General features: G+C 35.1%; 1 protein-coding gene and 1 long non-coding RNA gene across 2 annotated transcripts in view; both read left to right on the top strand.

Annotated features, from left to right (window-relative positions):
- Positions 1-24,925, top strand: part of LOC142339427 (uncharacterized) — a 63,667-nt gene that overhangs the window by 12,132 nt on the left and 26,610 nt on the right. The window contains exons 2-5 of the mRNA XM_075389453.1: positions 10,730-10,857; positions 13,635-13,766; positions 18,550-18,787; positions 19,397-19,613. Coding sequence (XP_075245568.1) covers positions 10,799-10,857; positions 13,635-13,766; positions 18,550-18,787; positions 19,397-19,613 — 646 coding nt within the window. The 5' untranslated portion in view covers positions 10,730-10,798. The remainder of the gene's footprint in view (positions 1-10,729; positions 10,858-13,634; positions 13,767-18,549; positions 18,788-19,396; positions 19,614-24,925) is intronic.
- Positions 5,858-6,458, top strand: LOC142340052 (uncharacterized). The gene is made up of 2 exons (XR_012759046.1): positions 5,858-5,919; positions 6,051-6,458. It is a non-coding gene; the product is annotated as an uncharacterized LOC142340052 (long non-coding RNA).

Raw genomic sequence — 24,925 nt, 5'->3', positions numbered from 1 at the left:
TTTTGTTAGGTTACTGTTAGCTGAATAACGATTATTGCAGAATAAACAAGCTCTTGGGGAATGTACCGGTCTTTGGTAGCGTTAATTTAACCCAGCTTGATGAAACGCTTGGTGAAAGGATTTATGAACGGTAGCAAGACTTTCATTGTCCTAAGAAGTGACTATGCCTATTTACTTCAAGTATTGGTTCGGAGGGAGCTGCTGTCGGTCTGGCATTAGAAGGTTGTCTAATGGACTGGCCCAACTTGACGGGTGATTTGTCCTGAGCACAGGTTGATTGGGAGCTATCATCATCGTTTTTAGGTCTTTTCATCTCCAGACTGTTTCGGATAACTTATTTTGTTGTAGTATCTCACAGATTGCTTAGCTTTTTTCGTTCTTCAGTGCTTACTGCAAGTGTTGTCATTCACTGAACCGTTCCTGAGGAAGGACAGCTTTCCTTTCTTCAGCCTGTTTCATGAAGACTGATGCAGTTATTTTGCTCTACATCTGAAGCAAATACCATTTTAATTTGCTCATGCCATTCAATTTATGGTCGCTTCAATCATGGCTGCCCAGTGAGCTACTCAATTCTACTGAGTTATTCATTGATGATTCCTCACACCTGAAGACCAACACCAGTAACATTTCATTGCAATCCAAGCACTGGGGAGCACATGCTTCGTGTTGCCGGTCAATTTCAAATATTCTGCGATTTCTTTGATAACCGAGCCGTTGCTGTTTATCCACTTCTCTAGTTCGAATACCTACTGAGAGAGAAAAGGTAGCAACCGATTGAAGAGGTCAATGGCTTCCTCTGGTGTTTCTACCAATTTGATGAAATCGTCGAGGTAAAAGTTGTTTTGTGTGCGTTCGCTGCGATTGCATACAACTCATTGTTGTCGAGCCAAATTCATGTGTCAAGATAATTTGACGAAGTGGCAGAGCTCTTAGCGTCAAAGACTTGACGCTAAAAATCATATATTCAAACAGGTTCGGCAAGCTTGTCGGGAAGTTGCATTTGCAGGACAATTGATTCAATGTTAGCTGTAATAGCTGCTGGTTTTCAAAAAACTGAAAACTGTTCGAATCAACCCATGTACTTAATTAAATTTCTCATTAGATCAACGAGCAGCTTTTCGTTGAGATTTACTTCTTTTTTGTGATAGAGCATTGCAAAAACATCTTATTTTGTCGGGCTTGGTAGGATTTATCACTGGATGGTTGCAGAATAAACAAGCTCTTGGGGAATGTACCGGTCTTTGGTAGCGTTAATTTAACCCAGCTTCATGAAACGCTTAGTGAAACGATTTATGAACGGTAGCAAGACTTTCATTGTCCTAAGAAGTGACTATGCCTATTTACTTCAAGTATTGGTTCGGAGGGAGCTGCTGTCGGTCTGGCATTAGAAGGTTCTCTAATGGACAGGCCCAACTTGACGGGTGATTTGTCCTGAGCACAGGTTGATTGGGAGCGATCATCATCGTTTTTAGTTCTTTTCATCTCCAGACTGTTTCGGATAACTTTTTTTGTTGTTATATCTCACAGATTGCTTAGCTTCTTTTGTTCTTCAGTGCTTACTGCAAGTGTTGTCATTCACTGAACCGTTCCTGAGGAATGACAGCTTTCCTTTCTTCAGCCTGTTTCATGAAGACTGATGCAGTTATTTTGCTCTACATCTGAAGCAAATACCATTTTAATTTGCTCATGCCATTCAATTTCTGGTCGCTTCAATCATGGCTGCCCAGTGAGCTACCCAATTCTACTGAGTTATTCATTGATGATTCCTCTGGTGCCATTCTCTGCTAGGATGTTGATACCACTCAAAAGTTTCCACCGTGAAACATCAGTTGTTTCAAATATATATTGACTTTCCGATTGGTCAAAAAAACTTGTTTACACGATTGGAGATGTGTACCCACTGCAGTACGCTAGTTGATTCAGACCACAAAATTGCAAATTTGTATCTGTATATAGTGTTGCTTGGTCTTCTGTTCTTTCAGCCTCAGTGCCAAGACTGGCCCTTTCAATTCCAGTCGTGGTAATGAAAGATCCCTCATTTGTGCCGTTCTCCATATTCCAAATATATATGCCAAGTCTGGCAAGCAATTTTTTGTTTGCGACCGTAGATAAGCCAATGCACACATATTTGATTGTGGATAGTATTCGTTTCGCAATTGCTTCGTTTCTTCGACAATAGAACTCCTCGCAACTAAATTACTTGTCTTGGCGAATTTTTTGCCTTTATTTGTACCACTTCGGTCATTTTTATTGCGCAAGTAAATAACAAGTCAAGCTGCGAACTATTGAACTCACTCAGGTTAATATTGATCTTAATTGGCTAATTGGAACTAAATAGGCGTTTAAATTGCCTCTCATTTGATTCTTTTTGAGATCAAATCAAAACATTGCGCAAAGGAATAAAAAACTTTAGAATATTTTCTGAACAAAACAATTGTCAACTATAACTGAAGGAGAACACAATCTGCAGCAGAGGATTATTTCCTCAGCATGATCAACAAATGAAGATTATAGATTTCAACAGGGAACACTTATTACTGTTATTTTATCAGTGTATCTTCTATACCAACTAAATAAAATGGTTAACAATTCTTGATACCCCTGGAACCTTTTCTGCAAATTTTTAAACAATTATCAAAATTGGTTTATTAGATTTTGAAATTCTCAATTGTTCTGCCAGAATAAAAAAGGGAAAAATCTAAATTTCATCAAAATTATAACAAATATTTTTCTCTGATCTTTTTGCCAACAGAGATTTGATATTCAGTTTTCCCGCCACAAATAGCCCATCAAAACAAGCAGTGATTGCGAAAAAATGCGAAAGTTTTTTTTTCTAATATTGCAGAGGGAATTGATTAAGACAACTGTTTTTCTTTTGAAAAATCTTTGCAATTACCGATTGTTTTTTAAGTATTAAAAAGGTTTTGTAAAAGTAATTGCCACAAGCAGTAACTTGTCAAAAATAACTAAGAATGATAACGACAATTAAAAAAAAAAACATTTAATTTTAAAATTTTTCAAATTTGCATATATCTCTTACGCCAATCACTTCAATTTGTTACAACTGTAATAAGACCACTCCCGCTTTCTTAAGTGTCTACCAAAGTGTTGGGCGAATATTTCTTAAAGTTTCAAAAATGTTGGCTGTTTATTGTGTTATTCAACTTTCCAATTCAGACAAAAATTTCTCTCCAACTATTTGGCTTCAAGATATTTGAAACACAAGCGACTTGGTAAGCAAACATCTACTCGATAGGTTCATTTTTCTAATAGTGTTCAATTGATACAGGCCGAAATAAATGTGCAAAATAATAGCGGCACGGCGGGCACATAAATCCTTCAAAATATGAATTTGCGAGTTTTAAAAAGACGAATGTTTTCAGTTTCAAAAGTTAAATGCCAGTCTTTCCTATATACATAGCAAGAAAATTTTCAAAATTCTAAACGCAAATTGGTTCGATGACTTTGAGTCAGAAATTCGAGGTGACTTCTGCAGAGTCACGTAGCCATGCTTTAATGAATATTAGCACACGGTTGTTATCGCCACCGAGAAGTTATCAAACTCCGAGGCGAAGCCGAGGTGTTATAATAAATTCGAGGATGATAACAACCGTGTGGTAATTTTTTTTAATCAACACCTGTTGCAATCATGTTTGTTACAATTCAAAGAATTTGAACTGTATTGGTGCGCTGTGTTTTTTTTTTGATGTGTTCACACATTTTTCAATGACTTTGATTGTTCAAAACGGGATAAACAGGTAATACCCAAAAAGCATTAAGTTTCATTAGAGGCCCAATGTGGGCTTTAGTTGTCTTTCAAGTGCTAATAGTGGTGCAGCTGCTCGGATGGCCTTAACTTAAGGTTGAAAGGTCATTTTTAGGAGTTTTTGGACTCAAAATGGTGCATTTTTTCATGTTTTTTGTGATTTTTTTTGAGTTTTTTGTTTGATTAGTCTTAGGTTGAAGATTTTAAAAGTTGATTAAGGTCTTTTGCAACACAAAATTGCTTGTTATGACCAATTTATGAGCTATAAGTTTTAGTACTACAAACACAAACACGCGAAAGGATACTAATTTTTGCAATTTTTTTCAGGTTTTTTGAAAGTTTTTGTCATGTTTTGAGCCCTAGGTGCCAAGAAATCTCTTCTAGAGTTTGATAAAGGCTTTGATGATAAGTTCCTGCATAGTTTCTAGTGGTAATGAAATGGTTTTCAACTTTTTGCTATCATGAATTTGAGCAATTTTTGACAAACCTTGCAATTTTTTCAAATTTTTTGACATTTTTGTCATTATTCAAGTTGTTTGAGTCCCAGGGGCCAAAAAACCCCATTAGGGGTTGGATATTAAGTTACTGAAAAGTTTTTAGTTGCCATGGAATAGGTTTCAACTTTTGAATATCACAAACTTTAGCAATTTTTTTTGACAAAATTCGCATTCTTTTCAGGCTTTTGAAAACTTTTTGTCATTTTTTTCAGATTTTCCAGCTTCAAGGACCAGGCATTCTCATTTAAGTTTTGTTAATAGGACACTTCATAGTTTCTAGTAACAATGGGAGGGTTTTTAACATTTTATTGTCTCGAATTTTAGCATTTTTTGGATAAAAACTGCAATTTTTTTAAGGTTTCCTAAAATTTTTGTCAGTTTTTGTTATTCGTCCATTCGCGGGTGCAAAAAAACCTATTCCACGTTCTGACAAAATTTACTGAATGTTTTTTAGTTTCAATGGATTTGTTTTCAACAATTTAACCTTTAGACTTTTGCAAGTTTTTCGATAAAATATGCAATTTTTTCGAGTTTCTTCAAAACATTTGTCTTTTATTTTTTTTCTTGTCTCAGTAGACAGGTAACCTCATCCAGTGTTTGATAGTATGTTATTAAATAGTTGATAGGGGCAATTGAATGGCTTTCAACATTTTAATAGAACGAATTTCTTTTTTTTTGAAATTCGAATTTTTTTCTGAAAATTATTGCCTATCAATCTATGAGCCAATGAGTTTTTTAGAGCTTGGAATTGGCTTACTGGGTAACCTCTCGAGACACAGAAATGAATCGCAAAATATTTATATCACAATTTTCAGCAAAATTTTCTGATGATTTGTAATTGATTTCTTTTCTTAAATTTTTTGGTCATTTTCGAGTCAATCGATCTTCAAGGGCCAATGAATATTTTTCAGTTCTTGCAGATATAATACTGGACCGATTTCTAAAAGAAAAATTTACCTTGAACATATTTTTGAAATAGGTATTTTTAAAGGGAAAAAATTTAACCTTATGTTTAAAGGCTTCGAGTTTTAGCAATGAGTATATTTTTTTTAGTTTTGATTCTTTTAGTTTCTCAAATTTTTGAGATGATTTTGTTTGTGTTCTGGCTGGCATTGTTCAATTGATCTACTAGTCAGTTAGAGTAGGTCTGAGCTTTTCATTCAATTCTTTGAATTGTATTTCAGGACTTGTCCTGCTATGTTTTTTTTAGACTACAAGTTCATCAAACTGTTTCCATCATTAGACTACGAGTTTATCACCACTCTTTTATCGCCACTGTTTACTTAGTAACAGTGGCGATAAAAGAGTATGATTAAGTCGTAGTCTAATGCTGACGTGTTTTTCCAGTGTCGATCGGGCATTCAAATTTATTACACTGGCAGTTTATTTAACTGCTATTATCGCAACAGGTGTTGATTAAACACGAAACGGTCACAAAGTTCGTGGAAGTCAAACTTCTGGCTATGTATGTACAAAGTTGTGGCATTTTAACTTATGGCTCTGAAGACTTTCGGTATTTTAAAATGAGCACATGAGTGTTTTAACCAAGGTTACGGTACTCTGTAGAAGTCATTTTGCAATAGTGTTTTGAAATCTCCAACTGCTACGCTCTTCCCATTAAATGCAAGAGTTTCTGTATCAATTCGGTTTTTGACGGTACGAACCGTTAATTTCTTTTGTGACAAGTATTTATACTGCTAGAGTATTCTGAGTAAACTAATTATTGAGATGTACTTCTGCGAAACTTCTTTTCCCGAACATTTTCTTAAAGCTTCTATATTTTTTAGGTTTCTGCAAAAAGAATCTTTGAACGAAAGGCTTCCATTTTAACATGAAAGTTCAATGAAAGGAACCGCATGTTAAGACTATGGGTCGATTCTTTTGATGAATATTTGGTTGCTTTTAATCACTGATCAATCATCTCAATCGACAATATATGTCTCCAGCAGTACTCCATTCAAACAGCTCAGCAGCCAATCTGGTGCAACTTGTAATGGCAGAATTAATGTATAGAGTTATCTTCAAAGTGATATCATAACTAAAATAGGCATAAATACATCACGTGATCAAAATGGGAAAGACGTGACTGGGACATGGAAACTGGAGATAAACAAAAGATCAACACCTGATTTGGAACAACGAGTAAGCAATGTAAACAATTAGATTGGCTTACCAATGTGATTTTTTAATCTTCAGTGTTTTGCTCCCTTTTGACTATATGCTATATTTCATCTACGTTAACAACAACAATCAATGGTACAACGTTTACTTTTATTGTATTGTTATTGATACAAATCATTCGCTTTCAACACCAATTTTGAAATTTCTTCTCGAAAATTTTTGTCATTGATCTGAATCTATTATTGTTCTGTACCATTCGTTTAACTCTAAATGTATCTTTTCTGGGAATAAAATAGTTGTTAATTTTGAAAAATGAGTGGCCGCTTTCGGAAGGGCAGAAAGGTAAGAATTTGAATCATGCTCATGTCTTTGTTAGTTATTTCTAGTCCAGAGTATGTCATCCTATCAGATCTTGATGAAACTTTTCTCCACAATTTTGTACTACCATGCGTTTTCTAGACAGTTTAATTTGGGTCCCAATATGATCACCAGGTGTGGCCCAAAATGCTCCGATCATATCGGAAAGCTTGGTCATTACGTGGCCAATTTCCGAGAAGAAAAATTTCAATAAATTTGGCGTTTGGTGGAATCGAGTGACCAAAACGTGTCCCAACTTTTCAAGATTCGGTTATGCTTTCAAATTATTTTCATACATTTAGCTAAGCAAAACATGGAAATAAGTTACTTATATCGTGGAAAGGGCTTAAATTTTGTCACAAATATCCACTGATATATATTTTATTTTGGTAATTTGATACTGTAAACGTGGGAATAAGTGACGTAGAAACGAGTTACTTAAAATGTAGAAACTAGTGACTCAAGGCGTGGAATTAAGTGACGAAAGATAGTCTTTTGTTTTCACAATAGCGCTGTGTGAAAAGGGGGCATAAGTGATGAATTTTGAAGAATTTGAAATAAGTTAGCCTAGTGTCACTCGTTTCCACACACGCTTATAATTCTCAGCATAAAACATGGGTCTTGAAAAAGCCCGACAAAACAGAGTTTGAGTACTCGATTTTTCGGATGTTGCCAAGATAATGGCTGGGCTTAATTCAAACAAAACGTCGCATTAAATAACTATGAATTAAAATGTGTGAGGAAAAAGTTGGGGATTTTAAGGAAACTTTCAATTTTTAGGTAGGAATAATGAAACACGTGACAAAAAAGTTATTTAAAAATCTGGATATAAACAAAAAAACATCAAAAACACTTACGAAACTCCTGTTGTTAAGCAATTTTTTAGTCAGGAAAAAACTCATCCGATCAAATTTCTCATTGTGTAAGACTATATGGTTTATACTACATAAAATTTGCTCAGAGTATATTCAATGACATTGGATTCTACAAGAAATAAATTTAGTGTCGCATAAGAAATGATCTCTTTCACAAAAAGAACCTCATTGAAAACAAAAACTTGATAAACAAAAGATCAACACCTGATTTGGAACAACGAGTAAGCAATGTAAACAATTAGATTGGCTTACCAATGTGATTTTTTAATCTTCAGTGTTTTGCTCCCTCTTGACTATATGCTATATTTCTTCTACGTTAACAACAACAATCAATGGTACAACGTTTACTTTTATTGTATTGTTATTGATACAAATCATTCGCTTTCAACACCAATTTTGAAATTTCTTCTCGAAAATTTTTGTCATTGATCTGAATCTATTATTGTTCTGTACCGTTCGTTTAACTCTAAATGTATCTTTTCTGGGAATAAAATAGTTGTTAATTTTGAAAAATGAGTGGCCGCTTTTGGAAGGGCAGAAAGGTAAGAACTTGAATCATGCTCATGTCTTTGTTAGTTATTTCTAGTCCAGAGTATGTCATCCTATCAGATCTTGATGAAACTTTTCTCCAGAATTTTGTACTACCATGCGTTTTCTAGACAGTTTAATTTGGGTCCCAATATGATCACCAGGTGCGGCCCAAAATACTCCGATCATATCGGAAAGCTTGGTCATTACGAGGCCAATTTCCGAGAAGAAAAATTTCAATAAATTTGGCGTTTGGTGGAATCGAGTGACCAAAACGTGTCCCAACTTTTCAGGATTCGGTTATGCTTTCAAATTATTTTCAAACATTTAGCTAAGCAAAACATGGAAATAAGTTACTTATATCGTGGAAAGGGCTTAAATTTTGTCACAAATATCCACTGATATATATTTTATTTTGGTAATTTGATACTGTAAACGTGGGAATAAGTGACGTAGAAACGAGTTACTTAAAGTGTAGAAACTAGTGACTCAAGGCGTGGAATTAAGTGACGAAAGATAGTCTTTTGTTTTCACAATAGCGCCTTGTGAAAAGGGGGCATAAGTGATGAATTTTGAAGAATTTGAACTAAGTTAGCCTAGTGTCACACGTTTCCACACACGCTTATAATTCTCAGCATAAAACATGGGTCTTGAAAAAGCCCGACAAAACAGAGTTTGAGTACTCGATTTTTCGGATGTTGCCAAGATAATGGCTGGGCTTAATTCAAACAAAACGTCGCATTAAATAACTATGAATTAAAATGTGTGAGGAAAAAGTTGGGGATTTTAAGGAAACTTTCAATTTTTAGGTAGGAATAATGAAACACGTGACAAAAAGGTTATTTAAAAATCTGAATATAAACAAAAAAACATCAAAAACACTTACGAAACTCCTGTTGTTAAGCAATTTTTTAGTCAGGAAAAATCTCATCCGATCAAATTTCTCATTGTGTAAGACTATATGGTTTATACTACATAAAATTTGCTCAGAGTATATTCAATGACATTGGATTCAACAAGAAATAAATTTAGTGTCGCATAAGAAATGATCTCTTTCACAAGAAGAACCTCATTGAAAACAAAAACTTTTCCTTCATAACCTCAGCAGTCTTACATTTAAAATTTTTTGACTGAGTCTTTACATTTTGTTTTCATTGAGACATTATATGAACATGCATAGTAAAAACTTCATGCTAACATTCAAAAGTTTTCATTTGTTTTTTTTTCGTGTTTAATTCGACCTCTAGCACGTGTAGTGCAACAGTACTGTCCATAGTCATTATGACACTTTATATTTCATAACTGCTTCATAGCCAGCTAAAAGCAATTTTTCGTAAGAATATAAAGAAATATTTTTTTGGAAATTGACCCTACGTTTTCTCATAGTTTTTTCTTTTGCTTTAGGAAACCATGGCTTGAATTTTTCCAAAGACATCATTTCAGGAAGATTTGATCTGAAAAACTAGTTTTAAAGCAACAAAATATTTATTCGAAATCGGAAGGTTGCAAAAAACCATCCAAATTAGTTTTTAGAGTCCTTACTTATTACTTGTTTTGCTCATTTTATTAGAGTCCTTAGTTTGAAACATCATTGCAACACATATATATGATGTCTATTTGTCTAGGAACGTCTTGTATGAGAAACCTTTGAGATTTGGAGCAAAGAAATCACCAAAACAACCAATTTAAATGTTATCTACTTAAAAGATCAAAAAATGATCAGGAAAGTTGTTTGATCTAAGAATAAAGAACAAAGCACGTTGGGAATTTTATATAATATAAACAAAAATAAGTTTTAGAGCCCACCAATTGAACTCCTGCATCCGATGAATAAAGAAATGTTTTTTGTTTCTCTCAAGTACTAATACGCTTTGTATTAATCTGTCGGCTATAATTTTCATAAGTATTTTATATAACTTCTGCAGTGAGTGTCTCTACTTATTTTTTCGTGCTTTAACACTGGCACATTGTTTCAGGTATTAGTTTTTTTAGGATCCTGCATTAAAGCAACTTCAAAAAATTCCTAATAATTTTCATTTTCAAGCTCGTATAATCACATACGGGATGCTATATTGTTTTGCAAAGTGTCATAAGACAGACAACAGTTTATAGTAATAGATCTCACACGAAAATCATTTTAAGCTCAGAAAGCAGTAAAAAAGAAATAGGTTGTTCAAAACAGTTTTTTATCTAAGATTGCAATTTGCTCGTAAAGATCTTTTTAAGGAGATCTGTCCATAACGGCAATTTTTGCACTGTATAAACCTGTATAAAGAAACTCACAATCAGACTGCAGTTTTCACTTGCATTCCAAGGCATAGATATTTTTGCACTTTTCACAGAGAATGTTTTGAAGTACTTACGACCAGTGAAAAAAAGACAAATAACAATTTTAGTCATCTGATCAAAAATTTCAGCTCTTTTATATGCATGTTCTTGAACCTCAAATTTATCGCCTGTACACGTTGCCTAAATTCGGTCCTTATCAATCCTTCCATTGAGGTACATTTTTTTCTTTTAATTCTTTTAGTGGAATTTGCCAGGAAACAGTTTTTTTCCTTTTCACTTATACGAAGTATTTTAAGGCAGCAACATCCAGTAGCACTGGCAGGGAATTGACGTCAAGCTCATCCCGGTTGGCAGCTCTGGGAAAGATGTTCAAGTCCATTGGTTCCAGAGGAAACACTCCTGTCAGCTCACAAGCCAATCTCAGGTCAGAAAAGACTCACAAATTAAAATAGTTCATTACCGTGGTTTTCACCGTTCTTAACTTAAAATACCGTTTTTGTAACGTAAGAAATTGCCATTATGTTCAGCCTGGATATGTTCGGTTCAGCGAGATAAAAACTGCGATTTGTGTATTTAATAGCCGCGAAGTAAAAGTCTATTTAAAAGTGTATTTAATAGCCGCGTTAAAGATCAATAGTGAGCATCTAAGTAGTACCAAACGTATATGCCCTATTTTTTGAGTAATAGAGTCTTTGAGTATAAGAGTTTTTGATTTCGAATAATAATTTTGAAAAAACTCTCTAAGTTTTTCCTTATAGAGCGTATTTCTTTCACAAAAAACGACAGTCCGAATCTAACCCAGAAGGTCTAATGGTCTATTAAATGACTGGTGGTCAATCTGTTTATCTTATTTCTTTAGTTGTTCCAATTCTTTGGAAGGCCACAAGCATCTGTCGCGGATTTTTTCCGGCAATCTGCCGGCTATGATTCTCCAGTAAGACCACACAATGTATCAAAAAAATTGCAAAATCATTTTTGCAATGAATTCAACATTCAGTTTTAGGAAGATCGTTTTTTTCGACCTCGTTTACGACGTAGACCTGGAATATCATTGTGCTATTATTTGAGAGATAGTGAGAAATTTTGCGTTGTTGCAAAACGTTTAGAAACAGGTATGAGTGAAACAACTTTGAAGATAATATGATATAATGTGGGTGCCATTTACTTAAAAATATCCTCAAATACCTGAAACAAAAAAAAAACAAAAAAAACGTTTATTAATTTAATCGGCGTCATTTAAATTGATTTTAGGCCCAAAAAAATCTTTGGATCTTTTTCCTTTGTGCCCCACAACAGTACGTTATGCAACCCCTTAACTCCAATTATAAAGCACATGTCATTACAAACTAAAGCATTGTGTAAAAATTTGCACGTAAATCTGGGGGTTGCAAACAATATGCACCCAACAAGATGCGGGGGGGGGGGAGCACAAATGGAAAATATCCAAATTTTATATCCAAACAAGGAATTCAATTGTTCAATATCGCATTTTAACTTAAATCATTTTGCGCCAAAGGTCGCATATGAACTTTGTTGCAGCAAATGTTTTGATCTCTGTAGTTTACAAGTTGTTTTTGTAGATACATGCATGTGTAAACTTACGAACAAACCTTTGTTTGATCCATAAAGTTTGCAGTCTGCACTTGTTTTTTAAAACTATACACGAGCTAAGTTCTCGCAATAGGGAATGTCAAAAAGCTGTTAATTAAAACATGCAGCAATATATGACGCAGAAGCCATTACTCTTTCATGGAAAAATTATTTCTGATCATCTCATGCGAAAAATTTGTAGATTAATCTATTTATCTAATGACGCAACTGGCTGTGGTTCTAATTCTGTTAGTCTAAGAGTAAGGAAATTCCTAGAATTCATTTTCAATCGAGAACTAAGCTAAACAAATTGGGGATATTTCTTTCTATGTATGTTCAACATTACATTCAAGGTAATGCTGATTTACTTTCAAAGATTTGCTGATTCTTTAATAATTTTGTTAATTCTTTACACTAATCTTTTATGCGTACTTTCAACTTTTTCATGTTATGAAAATTTTCCGACAAAAATTGGAAATTTGTTAAGCTTGCCAATTATTTTTCAACTGATTCAAGGCAGCACTTGACTAGGCTTCCTTGAAGCCTATTGATGACCTGTCAGATCTGAGTGATGTGCTTTTCCTGATTTAATAACAAGTCCTTTAAGTCTGAAAAATAATTTTTGATTATCATTCTCATTTGCTTATTGTGAAGGTCATATTTCCAAAAAAAACTTTACGTATTTGTTTAAAAAATTACACACGTTCACTAGCCTCAGAGAAAAAATACCCGCTATAGCTATCTGTGCCCATAACGCAATGTTTTTATGTTTAACCAACTGCACAAAATTTGAAAAACGTTCTATTTCATTCATTTAGAGCTTGCGAATCTCGATTTGCCATGCAGGATATAGTCAATTTGATGCTTTTGATTTTTTGTCAATTGGCGTCAGCATTCACAGTTTTTTTTTTATAAAAGTGTTAATAAAAGCGGTCCCATTTCAGGCGGCTAAGCGCTCTTAGGTAAGGGCTACAATAAATTTATTTATGTTCAGTTATTAATTCAATTAAGTTATTGCTCTGACTTCATTTTCTTAGTTTCCTTGAATAATTCTTATTTTCAGAGTTTACTCTTACCGTCGGGTTACAATCCACTCTCAAACAACTCAAACTCCTTCTGCGACCTCAACGCGATCCTCAATCTAATGCTTTGCATAAATTGTGGTCTGAGTTAGCTTTTTATCCCCAACCCCTCCATCGTGCGGTAGAATAATAGCATCTATAATTGCTCTATATCCATGCAGTAGCTGCTGTGTTTAGCCCACCCCGTTAAGGAGACTAACAGTAACAGTTAATATAGCAATGCATGGTTATATAGAGCAATAATACGTCGGTCTTTGCACTGGGCGACCAAAACTGGTAAAAAAAACATTGCGCACAAATTTTTTTTTCCACACAATAGCAAAAAATCTTTTTTTTTCACGCAGAGAGAGTGCAGCTGATATCCTCATCTATTAATGAGTGGATGTAACTCAACGAACTGTTTAGTTTGACTGCACGTATGTGTCTATCTATAGCTTGCACCAAAATGTAAATATTTACAGCTTAATGCACCAAAAAATAAATTGGTGTTGATTATATGCAGAAGACACAACTCTTTCTGTATTCTTAGGTCTGGGTCTAACTCTGGCATCGATGAGCAGGCGGTGGCCAAACAGGCGGTCCAAATAGTGTTAGCTGGATCGAAGAGTGGTATGTCCACTCTATGTGGAGAGTTCGCCAAAATCATGCGAGACAAAATGAAGTGAGTTGTGCACTGTTTATTACAAAAATATTCTTCTCGCTACCCAGATCGAGTTGTCTGGGGTGTAAAACCCAATTTTGTAAGAAATCAGCTGAGTTAAAAATGATTTCAGTATATGTCAACTCCTTTCATATATACGAAAAATTTGCACTTGTGGATCAACTACCTTCAATATGGCCAGGACGACTGAAATAAATTTATACTCTGTTCGCCCCTGATGGCGGAAATCTGTTTCAAAATTTCTCGCTAAGCATGCAAGATTTCTTTGCATCCAACCTTATAATTTTTCGATCAGTTTGTGCACTATGTTCGCAATTCGTCGACTCTCATTAAATAAGCTGCATCTTTTAATGAAATTACAAAATATGTATTGAAACTTTTGACTTTCTTAAACAATTTTTCACGATCTTTTCGATACTTTTATGAACGCCCTGTTTATTAGATATACGGTTTGTATACCTCATACCCGGACTAAACGTCAAGTCTTAATCAGTACTGATTCAGTGAAAGCGCAAGTCTTGGATCAGTATTGTATCAGAGCTCTGATCATGCCACTTTTTTGACATGGCATGTCTTAAATCAAGTCTTAATTCTTGACAAATCTTAGGTCAAGTATTGAGCTCAGTATTTATTGTTGGTTTGCTATCGCTTCGTAACGAAAGTAAAAGGCCGCCATTTACAATGGCTTGCCCTTTAAACTCTCCAAAGTAAAACAAGAAGCACAAGAAAACGCAATTTTTCCACAAAAATCTGATAATGCCCAAAGATACCAGTCCTGGCCACTTTCTTCTGCCCATTGAAAAAAGTTTGGTTACTGAGTGAATATATATATATATATATATATATATATATGTGTGTGTGTGTGTGTGTGTGTGTGTGTGTGTGTATACTATATACATATATATATATATATATATATATATATATATATATATAATATATATATATATATATATATATATATATGTGTGTGTGTGTGTATGTGTGTATATATATGTATAAAACTGAGACATTCTAAGTTCGTATATGCTCAATTCACAAATAGCCTGGTCAAATTAACAAATTTCTCATAAAAAATATTACCAATATTTTGGTAATTTTGTTACTAATACGCAAAATATTTTGTTAATTTTGAAATGCATTAACTGTAAAAATATTCTTCCAAAAAATCTACTTTGTTTAGTAACTGCGCAAAAATCAAGACTTGTCAATTTTTAGCCAAGACTTGACTTAAGATTTGTCAAGTCTTGTCAAGACTTGACTTAGACTTGACAATTCTTGAGCAAATCTTGACATGTCTTCGCAAGTCTTAAGACCTGAGATAAGACGTGATCAGTAGTGATTTTCATTTCAAGACATGTATTTCACTGAAGAAGTACTGATCAGGTCTTGAAACTTGTTCCGGGTAAACTGAAGACCAGATTGTGTGGGTCAATCGGGAAAAGTTGGGACGACAATTTTGTCCCCTTGCGGGCACTATTTCTTATTTAGAAGTGAATAGCATTTTGAAATAAACTGCCATTTTTTGACTCCTTTAGCTGATTTAGTTAATTTTATCCATAATTTTTTGTGTCTGTGACAAAAAGCGCTCAAAGGTAATTAACCGTTTAAATGCGGAGACTGGATGTAACAATTGCGGTTTTTACCGCTGAATGCGGTGAAATCGGTGAAATCAAATACTTTACCGCTAAGAAACTGACGTTTTACTTTAACTCACCCGTAAAAATCAGAGAAAATAATTTTGAAAGATTTGCTGTTTTTAACGGTGAAGTGTTAGCAGCGAATTTTTTTTCACCGCTTATGCCGAGAAAACAAAATTTCGCTCTATAAATTGCTAATCTTACAAAAATTCGTAAATTAGATTGAATCCGGTATAAATTCAAAAGAAAAATCATCACACTAAGTGGCAGGAGGCGCAGTAGAAGAAATGGTTGACATTCACGAGGCTTGAGGTTCAAATAATTGTACGGGTTTTGACAGCCGCACAGCGATAGCTGGAGCTATTATTGGCCGTTTTTTTGTTTTTAACAATCCAAAGGATTTTGCTTAGGTTGGGGTGCTGTCTTTTCTTAAGATCTGTTCACGCTTTTCTTGGTTTTTTCACGTCCTTGAAAAGTCAAATTAGAGTGGTGATTTTAGTCACATTGAAGTACTCAAGTAAGAAAAAATTAGAGTAGGTTCAAGACCTAATTCTTTTAAAATTAACTCTAAAGTGGAGTCAAAATTTGGTGTTTGAACATTTTTTTGTTTTTGTGAGGTAGTATTTTTCACGTCAACGTGAATTCTGTTTTCAGAGTTTTTTTGTGTGATTTTAATATGAAATATATGTGTTATAATTGAGTCAAGTTGAAATGCTAAAAGTCCTAAACATTTTATGACCTGAACACTTTTTTGATAAGAAACTTTTTTTTGACAGCAAATATTTGATTTTGCCAGCTTTTAAAAATTATTTCAATTGTCTTATTACTTATTATCATCATTGACAGGTCTCATTGGTTGATAATGAGGCTCAAAAGAACCTAATTAATTGTCCGAGTTAATAGCTTTTTAGTTTTCATGACATTGACACTAATTTTTCTCAGAAATTCTGAGTTAATTTTTCAGTTCTCTTGAACTTTTGTTTTTTTTTATTTATCGTTTTTTTCTTTAATAGCAGGACTCGTAGGCTGCTAAAAGGGGATAATTTTAATCGATTAAATTGTTTTTGTTCAAAGCCGATGCTATATCCGAATTTTTGATTTGTGCATGTTTCCGTTGTTAACTTTATTTTATGTCTTTGTCTCATTATTGACCGTTTTCATTGCTTTCTAAAAACAATTTTTTTTTCGTAAAATTTTTTTCAATTCATTCTTATTGCTTTTTTTGAAATTACGCAGCCTGTTTTCAAAAAAAAACTGTTTGTTAGTTTTTGAGTTTCTGCAAGTATTCATTAAACTTATTGCTGTCTTATCACTTAACCTCATTAATGACAGGTTTTATCGGTTGATAACAAAGAACAAGGGAGTTTAATCAGTGGTGTGAGTTTTTGGACGTCTTTTTTTGATTTTGACCATGTCTTTAAAAAAATAGATATGATTTTTTAGTCTTGCTTTTATTGTTCTTGTGGTAAAATTGCTGAATCTCATTGGCGTCACACTATTTGTTCTAATTGGACATCTAAAGGGGCTTATTTTATGTCAGGTTAAAGCTAAGTCAATTTTTTAGAATGCAATTCTATGCTTTTTATTCCGTCGTCAACAATTTTGTTACAACCATGTGATGTCACAATCACTTCCAATCTGCTTTTTGTTCATTCGTTCATGCCATTTCAACTGAATTGCGTGAGTGACGTCACTTTTCACTCCTATTGAAGCGATATTTTTGCCCATTTGCGTGATTTAATTTCTTGCCGCGCGTGACTTACCTCGCTCCTAAAAATGACTTTGTGACACTGAAGTTGACTTTTATTTACTTTAACTCAAAGGGATAAGGTCAAGTGAGTGCGCATCACTCTAATTGCAGGTTATTTGAGAGCATCTAATAGAAGCATCAAAAACTTTTACGGATTCGTAATCAAAATATAACATCTCAATATTTAACAAAAATGTTTCCCTTTGGTCTGTATCTGTTACTATTTTTTCGAGACTGCAGCTCTACGAAGCTATTGCGGCTATTTTCTGGCAGTCTGCCAGCTATGGTCTTGCTTTGTAAGAATTCTTTTGAGTGCAGTGAAGTTAAAAACTTAACCTCTAGAGACTGCAAGTCTCCCAAAATTTCAACGCCATAAACCACAAATCTTACAAAAATTCACCGCTTCTGTCGCAATCATCGGTAAAAGATGCGGGAACTTTGCGGTGGAAATTGTTTTTGCCATTTTTTACCGTAATTCTCCCATTATTTTGTCGACAAATTCTTGACGTGGGTGATAATAAAAAATTGTTTATAAATAAACCTCATATTACTGGTTACCATTTTTATTATCTCGAAATTCAAGTTATCTTTTGCGCTCCGACAGTACATTATTGGCCCCTACGGATAACTTTCAGATGCCTTATGGGGAAATCGTGTAGCATTTTACGGAAATAACTTTAAATGAAGAAATAAAATGAGGCATGGAAAAATGTGAAAATTCCTACGGAAAAACCATTTTCAGTTTTGGTTTCTGTGTGCCTAATTAAACAAAATAGCGGTTTTTAGATGTCTATCTGATCATAATTCTGATTAAAACACGCACGTGCATGTTATAAAATGCCAAATATTTAAAATGCCAGAAATCAACAGGCAGGAAGTTATATACAGCGCCAGAAGTTGAACTTTCGTCTTTTTAAAACGTTCAAGTTGCGTGTTCTACAAAAGGTTACGTGAATAGGCAAAAATGGGTTCGAATTTCACCCACTTAACATCTTGAGCCACTACGCAGATCTCTATAAACGCCAGAAGTTCTCAGTTACTGCAGGCAGAGTCAGGTAGCCTATACTAACGAAGTAATTCGTAAAATTTAATCGTTTTTTAAAGACCTTTTAAAAACAATTGGGATCTATTCTGTTTTGTCCACCCCCCCCCCCCGCTCAGTGGGCGTGTATCTTTTCAAAAAAAGTCTGGAAATGAACGCACGAAAATCGGTTGAACGCACGAGAGTCTAGACATAGGCACTTTCCGACTGGGACGGTCTGGACATACTTGGTTCCGTCTGGGACTTCAACCTGCGTTACGCCCCCCCCCCAGGCGCAAAACAGAACAGATCCAAAAATTGCGCATTGTTATTTGTTGTCATTCTGGAAACGCTCTTAATTTCTGAGTTCAGATACGAGAAGGAGAACCAAGTGATGAAGAAAGAACTGGCATCTGTCAAAGGAGAAGTGGAGCTCCTTAGGACTATGTTGGATGCTGCCAAGCAACAGCTCCAAGAGGGCTCTGGCTCATCCGGGTACAACACACTTGTGGGCGATGAACCACACTCCAACTGTGGAAACGGTGTCTCTGGAGGTGGGAATGGGGTGGTCGTGAGTCCTAGCCAATCCAGTGATTCTGTAACCAGACCCGTGAGTTGACAATTTTAGCTTCATTACGCCGCAAAACATACATTTGAACTACTAAATCTACTCGCACGTTTTATTGTTTTACCCGACTGCTGTTAGTTATGTCCCAATCAGACATAATTGAAAGCGAATCTGATTACTATGCACAGCTGCAAAGTCCCTCGCGTCGCTTTTTTTTATCGATTTCGGAGACCAATTGCAGATTATCAATAACTCATTTGACGGCGCTTAACAAAAATTTAGAAGTCTTAATTGTATCTTAAAGAAACTAATAAAGAAACACGATTGATCAAATTTTTGTTAAATTAAGGCAGTTTTTTGGGACAAGATTGGTTTCACCAGTGATTGAAACATCTACTATTTGCAACGTAATGTGACTTGAGAAAGATTTGAGCGGGGAAAGATTTGAGAAAAGAGGATCTTAACGGATGATCGGTGAATTTAAAAGCTCGCAAGCGTCTTAGAAGCAATCTTGCATGTGAATACATCCCATCTCATTAATAATCAAACAAAATCGGACATTAATTAGCCATAATTAGATTTTAGCTCCTTTCACAATTTTTGGCTCGTTTTTTTTACTATTATACATGCTTTCAATAAATTTCGTTTCAGTGTCATTGTGAGGGGAACGTGTTAAGCTGTGACAACTGCAACTGCCATGAGCATCACTCTACATGCAGACACTGCTGTATGTGTAGTCACATGACACACTACAGGTGCACGTGTTGCTTCCACTCTGGGGAGGAACCCCCCTGCAACTGCTCCTGTCATCACAGAGTCATACCCCCTGACTACCATGGAACCACACTCGAAATTCCTCAGGCCATAGGTAAACTCATCGTGCTGGTATCGGAATCTGAGTCCCCTCTCACTCGTATAAACACACACACACACACACACACACACACACACACACACACACGCACACACACACACACACACACACACACACACACACACTCACTAGTTGTAGAAACTGACGAGCTTTAATTACAATTTGTGCACCTTTGTATGGGTATACATAAGTTGTAAGTGTTGCTCTTACTTCTCATTAGGCTGATAATAAACCATTATTATTGGAAAACAGGAGGCTGGATAATGTATGTTCCCCAGGTTTAGGTCCAGACCCAAATTGAGCTATGATCAGACTATGCAGACTGAAATGACCTCTGATCAGACTTTCCAGACCGAAGTTACCTCTGATCAGACCTTCGAGACCAAAATGATCTCTGAGCAGACTTTCCAGACCAAAATGTCCTTTGATCAGACCGAACCCAGACCACTGTCCAGACTATAGTGCGCTTATCATCAGACCCAAATTCAGACCATTGTCCAGACTATAAACAGACTATGATCAGACCATCTTCAGACCATGGTCCAGACTCAATTTCAGACCATTGCCCCAACCTTAATCAGACTATGATCAGACTCAAGTGCGCTCAAAATAGTCTGATCAGAGAAAGATTTTAACTATGAACAAATCTCTTAATTTTGCTATAATATATTCATTTCATAAAAACTGGTGTTTGCAGTATTAAAATAATCTAAGGAAAAGCCAATTCTGAAAATATTGCTAATGAAAACGAAACCTAACTGTCGAGAAAAAAATTTTATTTACCATACCCCTTAGCTCTTATTTCTGACTCAATGGATGAAATTAGGCAGCTTTCCACAAGAAACGTCGTGGTCTTCAGTTAATCAAAATTTCCTCTTAAGGGGCATTTGCTATCAGCTGGACTCTTTGTTTCTGATCAGAGTAATCGGACTTTTGATGAGTCTCTGATCGGAACGCTGCTTTATTGTTGCCTCTTGGCAGACCCAACATCCCTCAATAAAAAAAAACAAAAAAAATGAAAAAATAATGCACTCGAAAACAGACCTTCCAGACCGAATTGACCTCTGATCAGACCGAACCCAGACCATGTTCCAGACTAAAAAGACTATGATCAGACCGTCCAGACCGAATTGACCTCTGATCAGACCGAAATCAGACCATGGTCTAGACTATTGTGCGCTCGAACCGCTTTCCAGACCCTATAATTTCGGTCTGGGAACACAGGGGTGTGCGCTCGATTGGGTCTGATCATAGCTCAATTTGGGTCTGGACCAAAACCAGGGTCGCAATTAATGTTTCAACCCCGCTGATATAGATTCTTGGCTTAATTGTCCACAAAAGAGGATTCGATAGAAAACTTTAACATAAAAAACGGTAATAAATACTTACCCGGGTCGAAGAAAAATCCGAAAAATAGTAAGATAAGCGGTGAAAGGTTGTCAGTTTCAACCGCAAATTATGTACATAATTTTGCGGTGAAATGCAGTGCAATTTTGGTAAGTTCACCGCTGGAGTAAGCGATGAACTTACAAAAATTCACCAAATTTCACTGCTAAAGTATGCAATTTCACTGTTTTTCTTTTCACCGCAATTACTGCCTGGTTTTTGTAATTTCACCACATTCACCCTTTATCTTACAAAATTTTTCGCATTCACCACTTATCTTACATAACTTTGCTTTGAATGGCGTTGACACCTTGGCCCAAGTAAGGATAAATGAGATGTTCTCAGAATTGCACAAACTTATTCTTTTATAATTCCACTATCATGGATAAAATTAAAAGTTCGCAAACATTTGGTTAGAGCAACGAAATATTGCCATTTCATCAAGTAAACACCTCATTTTGCCAAAATCAAATGATTGAGATACTGACTTTTAATTAACTCCAACTCAACCCAAAAAAAAGTGAATTGGCCGATGAATTCAAAAACAAATGATTCTAAATCAAGTTGAAAAAAGTATTAAATCTAATAAAAAAAAACAACTTTTCTTCGAAAACTGGTGTTATCAAATACGAATCACAACATGTTGTCAAAATTCACACAGTATGGGCACCAGCCAAAATCACAGGCCAGCCTTGATGGAATACATCAAGAAATCGTGCAATGAAAACGACAAAGAGGACATTTGTCAAAACTAAAACATTTTCAACAAAATTGGCGTCGAATATAATAGAACAATTATGCTTTTACCTAAACAGTTATCGCTTTGAGCGCCAATAATGTTTGTCAATTAATGCTGCTTCCTAATTACACTAAAGGACAAAGTGACAAAAAATTATCGGAGCTTGCAAATAATAACAAACAAAATCAAATTTGAAATTATCACTAACGATGCTAAAAAAAGATCTGTTAGACGGTATTAAAAACAGGTAAAATCTGAAAACATTAAATTACTCTAATATGTCCTAAGATGCATGACATTTTTTAGTATAGAGTTTGAACCTGGTTTTTTGGTCAACAAAAAACCAGCAATTATACAAACCTTTAAATTCACGGCTTTTCAATAACAAACGAAGTGTCGGGGTCAAATTTTTGCTAGAAAAATTCTAATACAACTCAAGATTCTCAAAATTTTTCTGCTATATAACAGGTGCGACCTTACAGCAAAATAAACTAATTTATAAGTCAGCAATGAGAAACACGAATATGGGCGAAGTCGCGAAACCCAAATCCTCATCAGTTTTAAAAAGCAATCAAATTATACGCATTTACCTCTTTAATTTTGATCTGCAATTTTTGTTTGCATTAACTTATATCTCGTTAGAAAGCCATAACGAAATGTGAACAATCCGACTAAAAAAATCAGGTTAAGGAAACTTTTTTGCACTTTGCACTCATATTGTCAGAGCCATAACAACCATCTTATAATAACTGAAAACATTGTCACGTTCTAAAGGTAAATCTGTGTCATTAGAACTTTTAGTGGATCTGCAAATCATGGCACCACTAAATTCAGAAAAACTCACTTTGTCGCTCCACCTACTGTTTTAGCGTGCTTAAATTCCTTACTCGGACTTATTTTCCGATTGACATTAAAATGTGGCAAACAGTGTGAACAGATCTCATAAAAGTTTGCACCCATAGTAATTCAAATGCTTAGACTTTTACTCAGCCAGTAAAAGATCAAAGTACTCTCCCTATTAGCGGCTGATATAATTTTTTAGGAATGTAGATTGAAAAAAACGCTGAAAATGATCAAAATTTTGTTAGATTGACTAAAATAAGTAAAAAAAAAAACAGTCAAAACTACTGATCAAATTTGCTTTGCCAGATGTAACCGGATCAAAATAACTGATTTGGTGCTGGTATTTGTGACAAAATGAGGGAAAACTATCATAAAAGATCAGCTTAGTTTTTGCAAAAATATCAAGCCAGAAGATTTAAGAACCCTATCGCGTTGTTCAGGGATGGAAATACTGAAAAACAATGTTAGTTGAAAATTTTTACATCTATTATAACAAACTCAAACAAAACTCGACCTTCAATTCAAAAAAGCGAACAGAAAATGTGTAAATTCCAACAATCACTACAATTTTAAACCCACATTACTGCTCAAAAAAAAAGTTTGAGAAAGAGTGTAAAACTTTGAAAAGAATTTGAATTTCAATTTGAAGTAAATAAAGGTTCCATTTTGAAATTGCAAAATAATGGGCACCCCAAACCTGGTACCCCTCAACTCTTCATGTTATATTCATCATTGAACTCTGAAAATTTGTGGGCATGTTCCCCTAATGATTGTCCATATGTAAAAGGGATGCGTGGCGAGTTTCGCCTTTTGGATCTGAGTTATTAGCTTCCGAAGTGATGTTATTCGAAAGTTTTTGATATTTTAGGTAAAATTTGATGGTCTTTGGATGAAATAGCGGTATAAACCACTCGTACTAGCATGTACTTGTGCAGAAATGTCTTGGGTGATCAAGGGAATGGTATAAAGTTGTGGGAGACATTTATTTGCATTTTAAAAAAAAAGCCATTTATCAGTTTTTCGAAATACTGCGGAGCGGAACGTGTCTGTCCCCCCCCCCCTGGTTGATAACCAATCAATGATGGGAGGATACCCAAATGGTCCTCTAGTTTGGGTATAATCTTCAGGCCAATCAGGCCGCTCACCTTCCAGTTTTTAACATCGAAAGTAAAATGATTTGAAGGTTTTTTGGTATTTTACTGTGAAAAAAGACTGTTTGAGTCAGAAATAATGGTATTAATCAGTCGTAATGTCATGCACGTTTTATTTAAGGTTTTGCATGATCTTGGGGAGAGATTTGGATGTAAAATAGAATTTTTGAAAAAATTGGTATTTATCGTAGTATGGTAGTTAAAATCCAATTTTAGATTCAGATTTGACCCCAAACCAGCCTGCATGGAACTAGCGCACGCCCGGCTGCTGATCGTAAAATTAAAATTGCTCGGTGAGTACTGTTATTAACCTATGATTTTGGAGGCTTGTGCAACTTTTCAAAGGCTTTTGATTGTTGATGATTTTAACCCCAGATTCCGACCGCTCGCCGGTGCTGCGTGACGACCCAAAAACCGCAAACCGAAAAATATTAATTTTCAGCCCCCAAATAAGTTTGATATGGTAAAAATAAAAAAAAGATGACCCAGGACAGTTACTGACAAAAAATACCCCCCACGATCACTATTTCGGATGTTTGAGATTTTTAGCGACGTGACCCGTCAGAAATTTTTGAATTGCAAACAACTCGCAACTGTTGGTTGGTCACAAAACTTGACAGGCAAGTGGCTGGCGCTTTTTAATTACTAAAAAAATTACATGAAGACGTTATGACTACCTCTTCGCGAGTTATTAGGTTTGGAATTTTGGGGCCCACCGGAAGGTCAATGAAAAGTGTGCGCGGTCATTGCTCGTGTTCTATTGGGAGTTAGGAAGTAAAAATTTTTTTTGTTGGTGCAGCTAAAAGAGGACTTTCCATGACTTAATGGTTCTTATCAACTTGACCCCTCATATTGGACGGATGACTTTTGGATAACCCCTAGATGTCAATTTTTTAGGTTTTTAGGAAAATTGGTCTCATCGGCATGTATATTTACAGGAAATTACATGAAACGGTTTCAAAAGAGTAAATAACAACTGGTCCTAGGATAAGGAGAAGGTTTAACAGTGGTTGAAAGCAGTTGAATGGCAGAGCTTTATTTGATATTGATTTGTCTGCTTCGCAAAAAAGCCCTCCTACAAAATGTAACAGATTTCAAGTGTAAATTGCAATGTCTGCTTAAAGATGAAGTTTTGTTTGCATAAGATAAGAACGTATTGGTTGAGAATAAGTTGAAGTGACCGAGAG

The sequence above is a fragment of the Convolutriloba macropyga genome, chromosome 5 (genome assembly GCF_964194025.1).
Source record: "Convolutriloba macropyga chromosome 5, txConMacr16.3, whole genome shotgun sequence".
Lineage (NCBI taxonomy): Eukaryota > Metazoa > Xenacoelomorpha > Acoela > Convolutidae > Convolutriloba > Convolutriloba macropyga.
The sequence above is the reverse complement of the archived record's forward strand: the minus strand, read 5'-3'. Positions and strand labels throughout refer to the sequence as shown.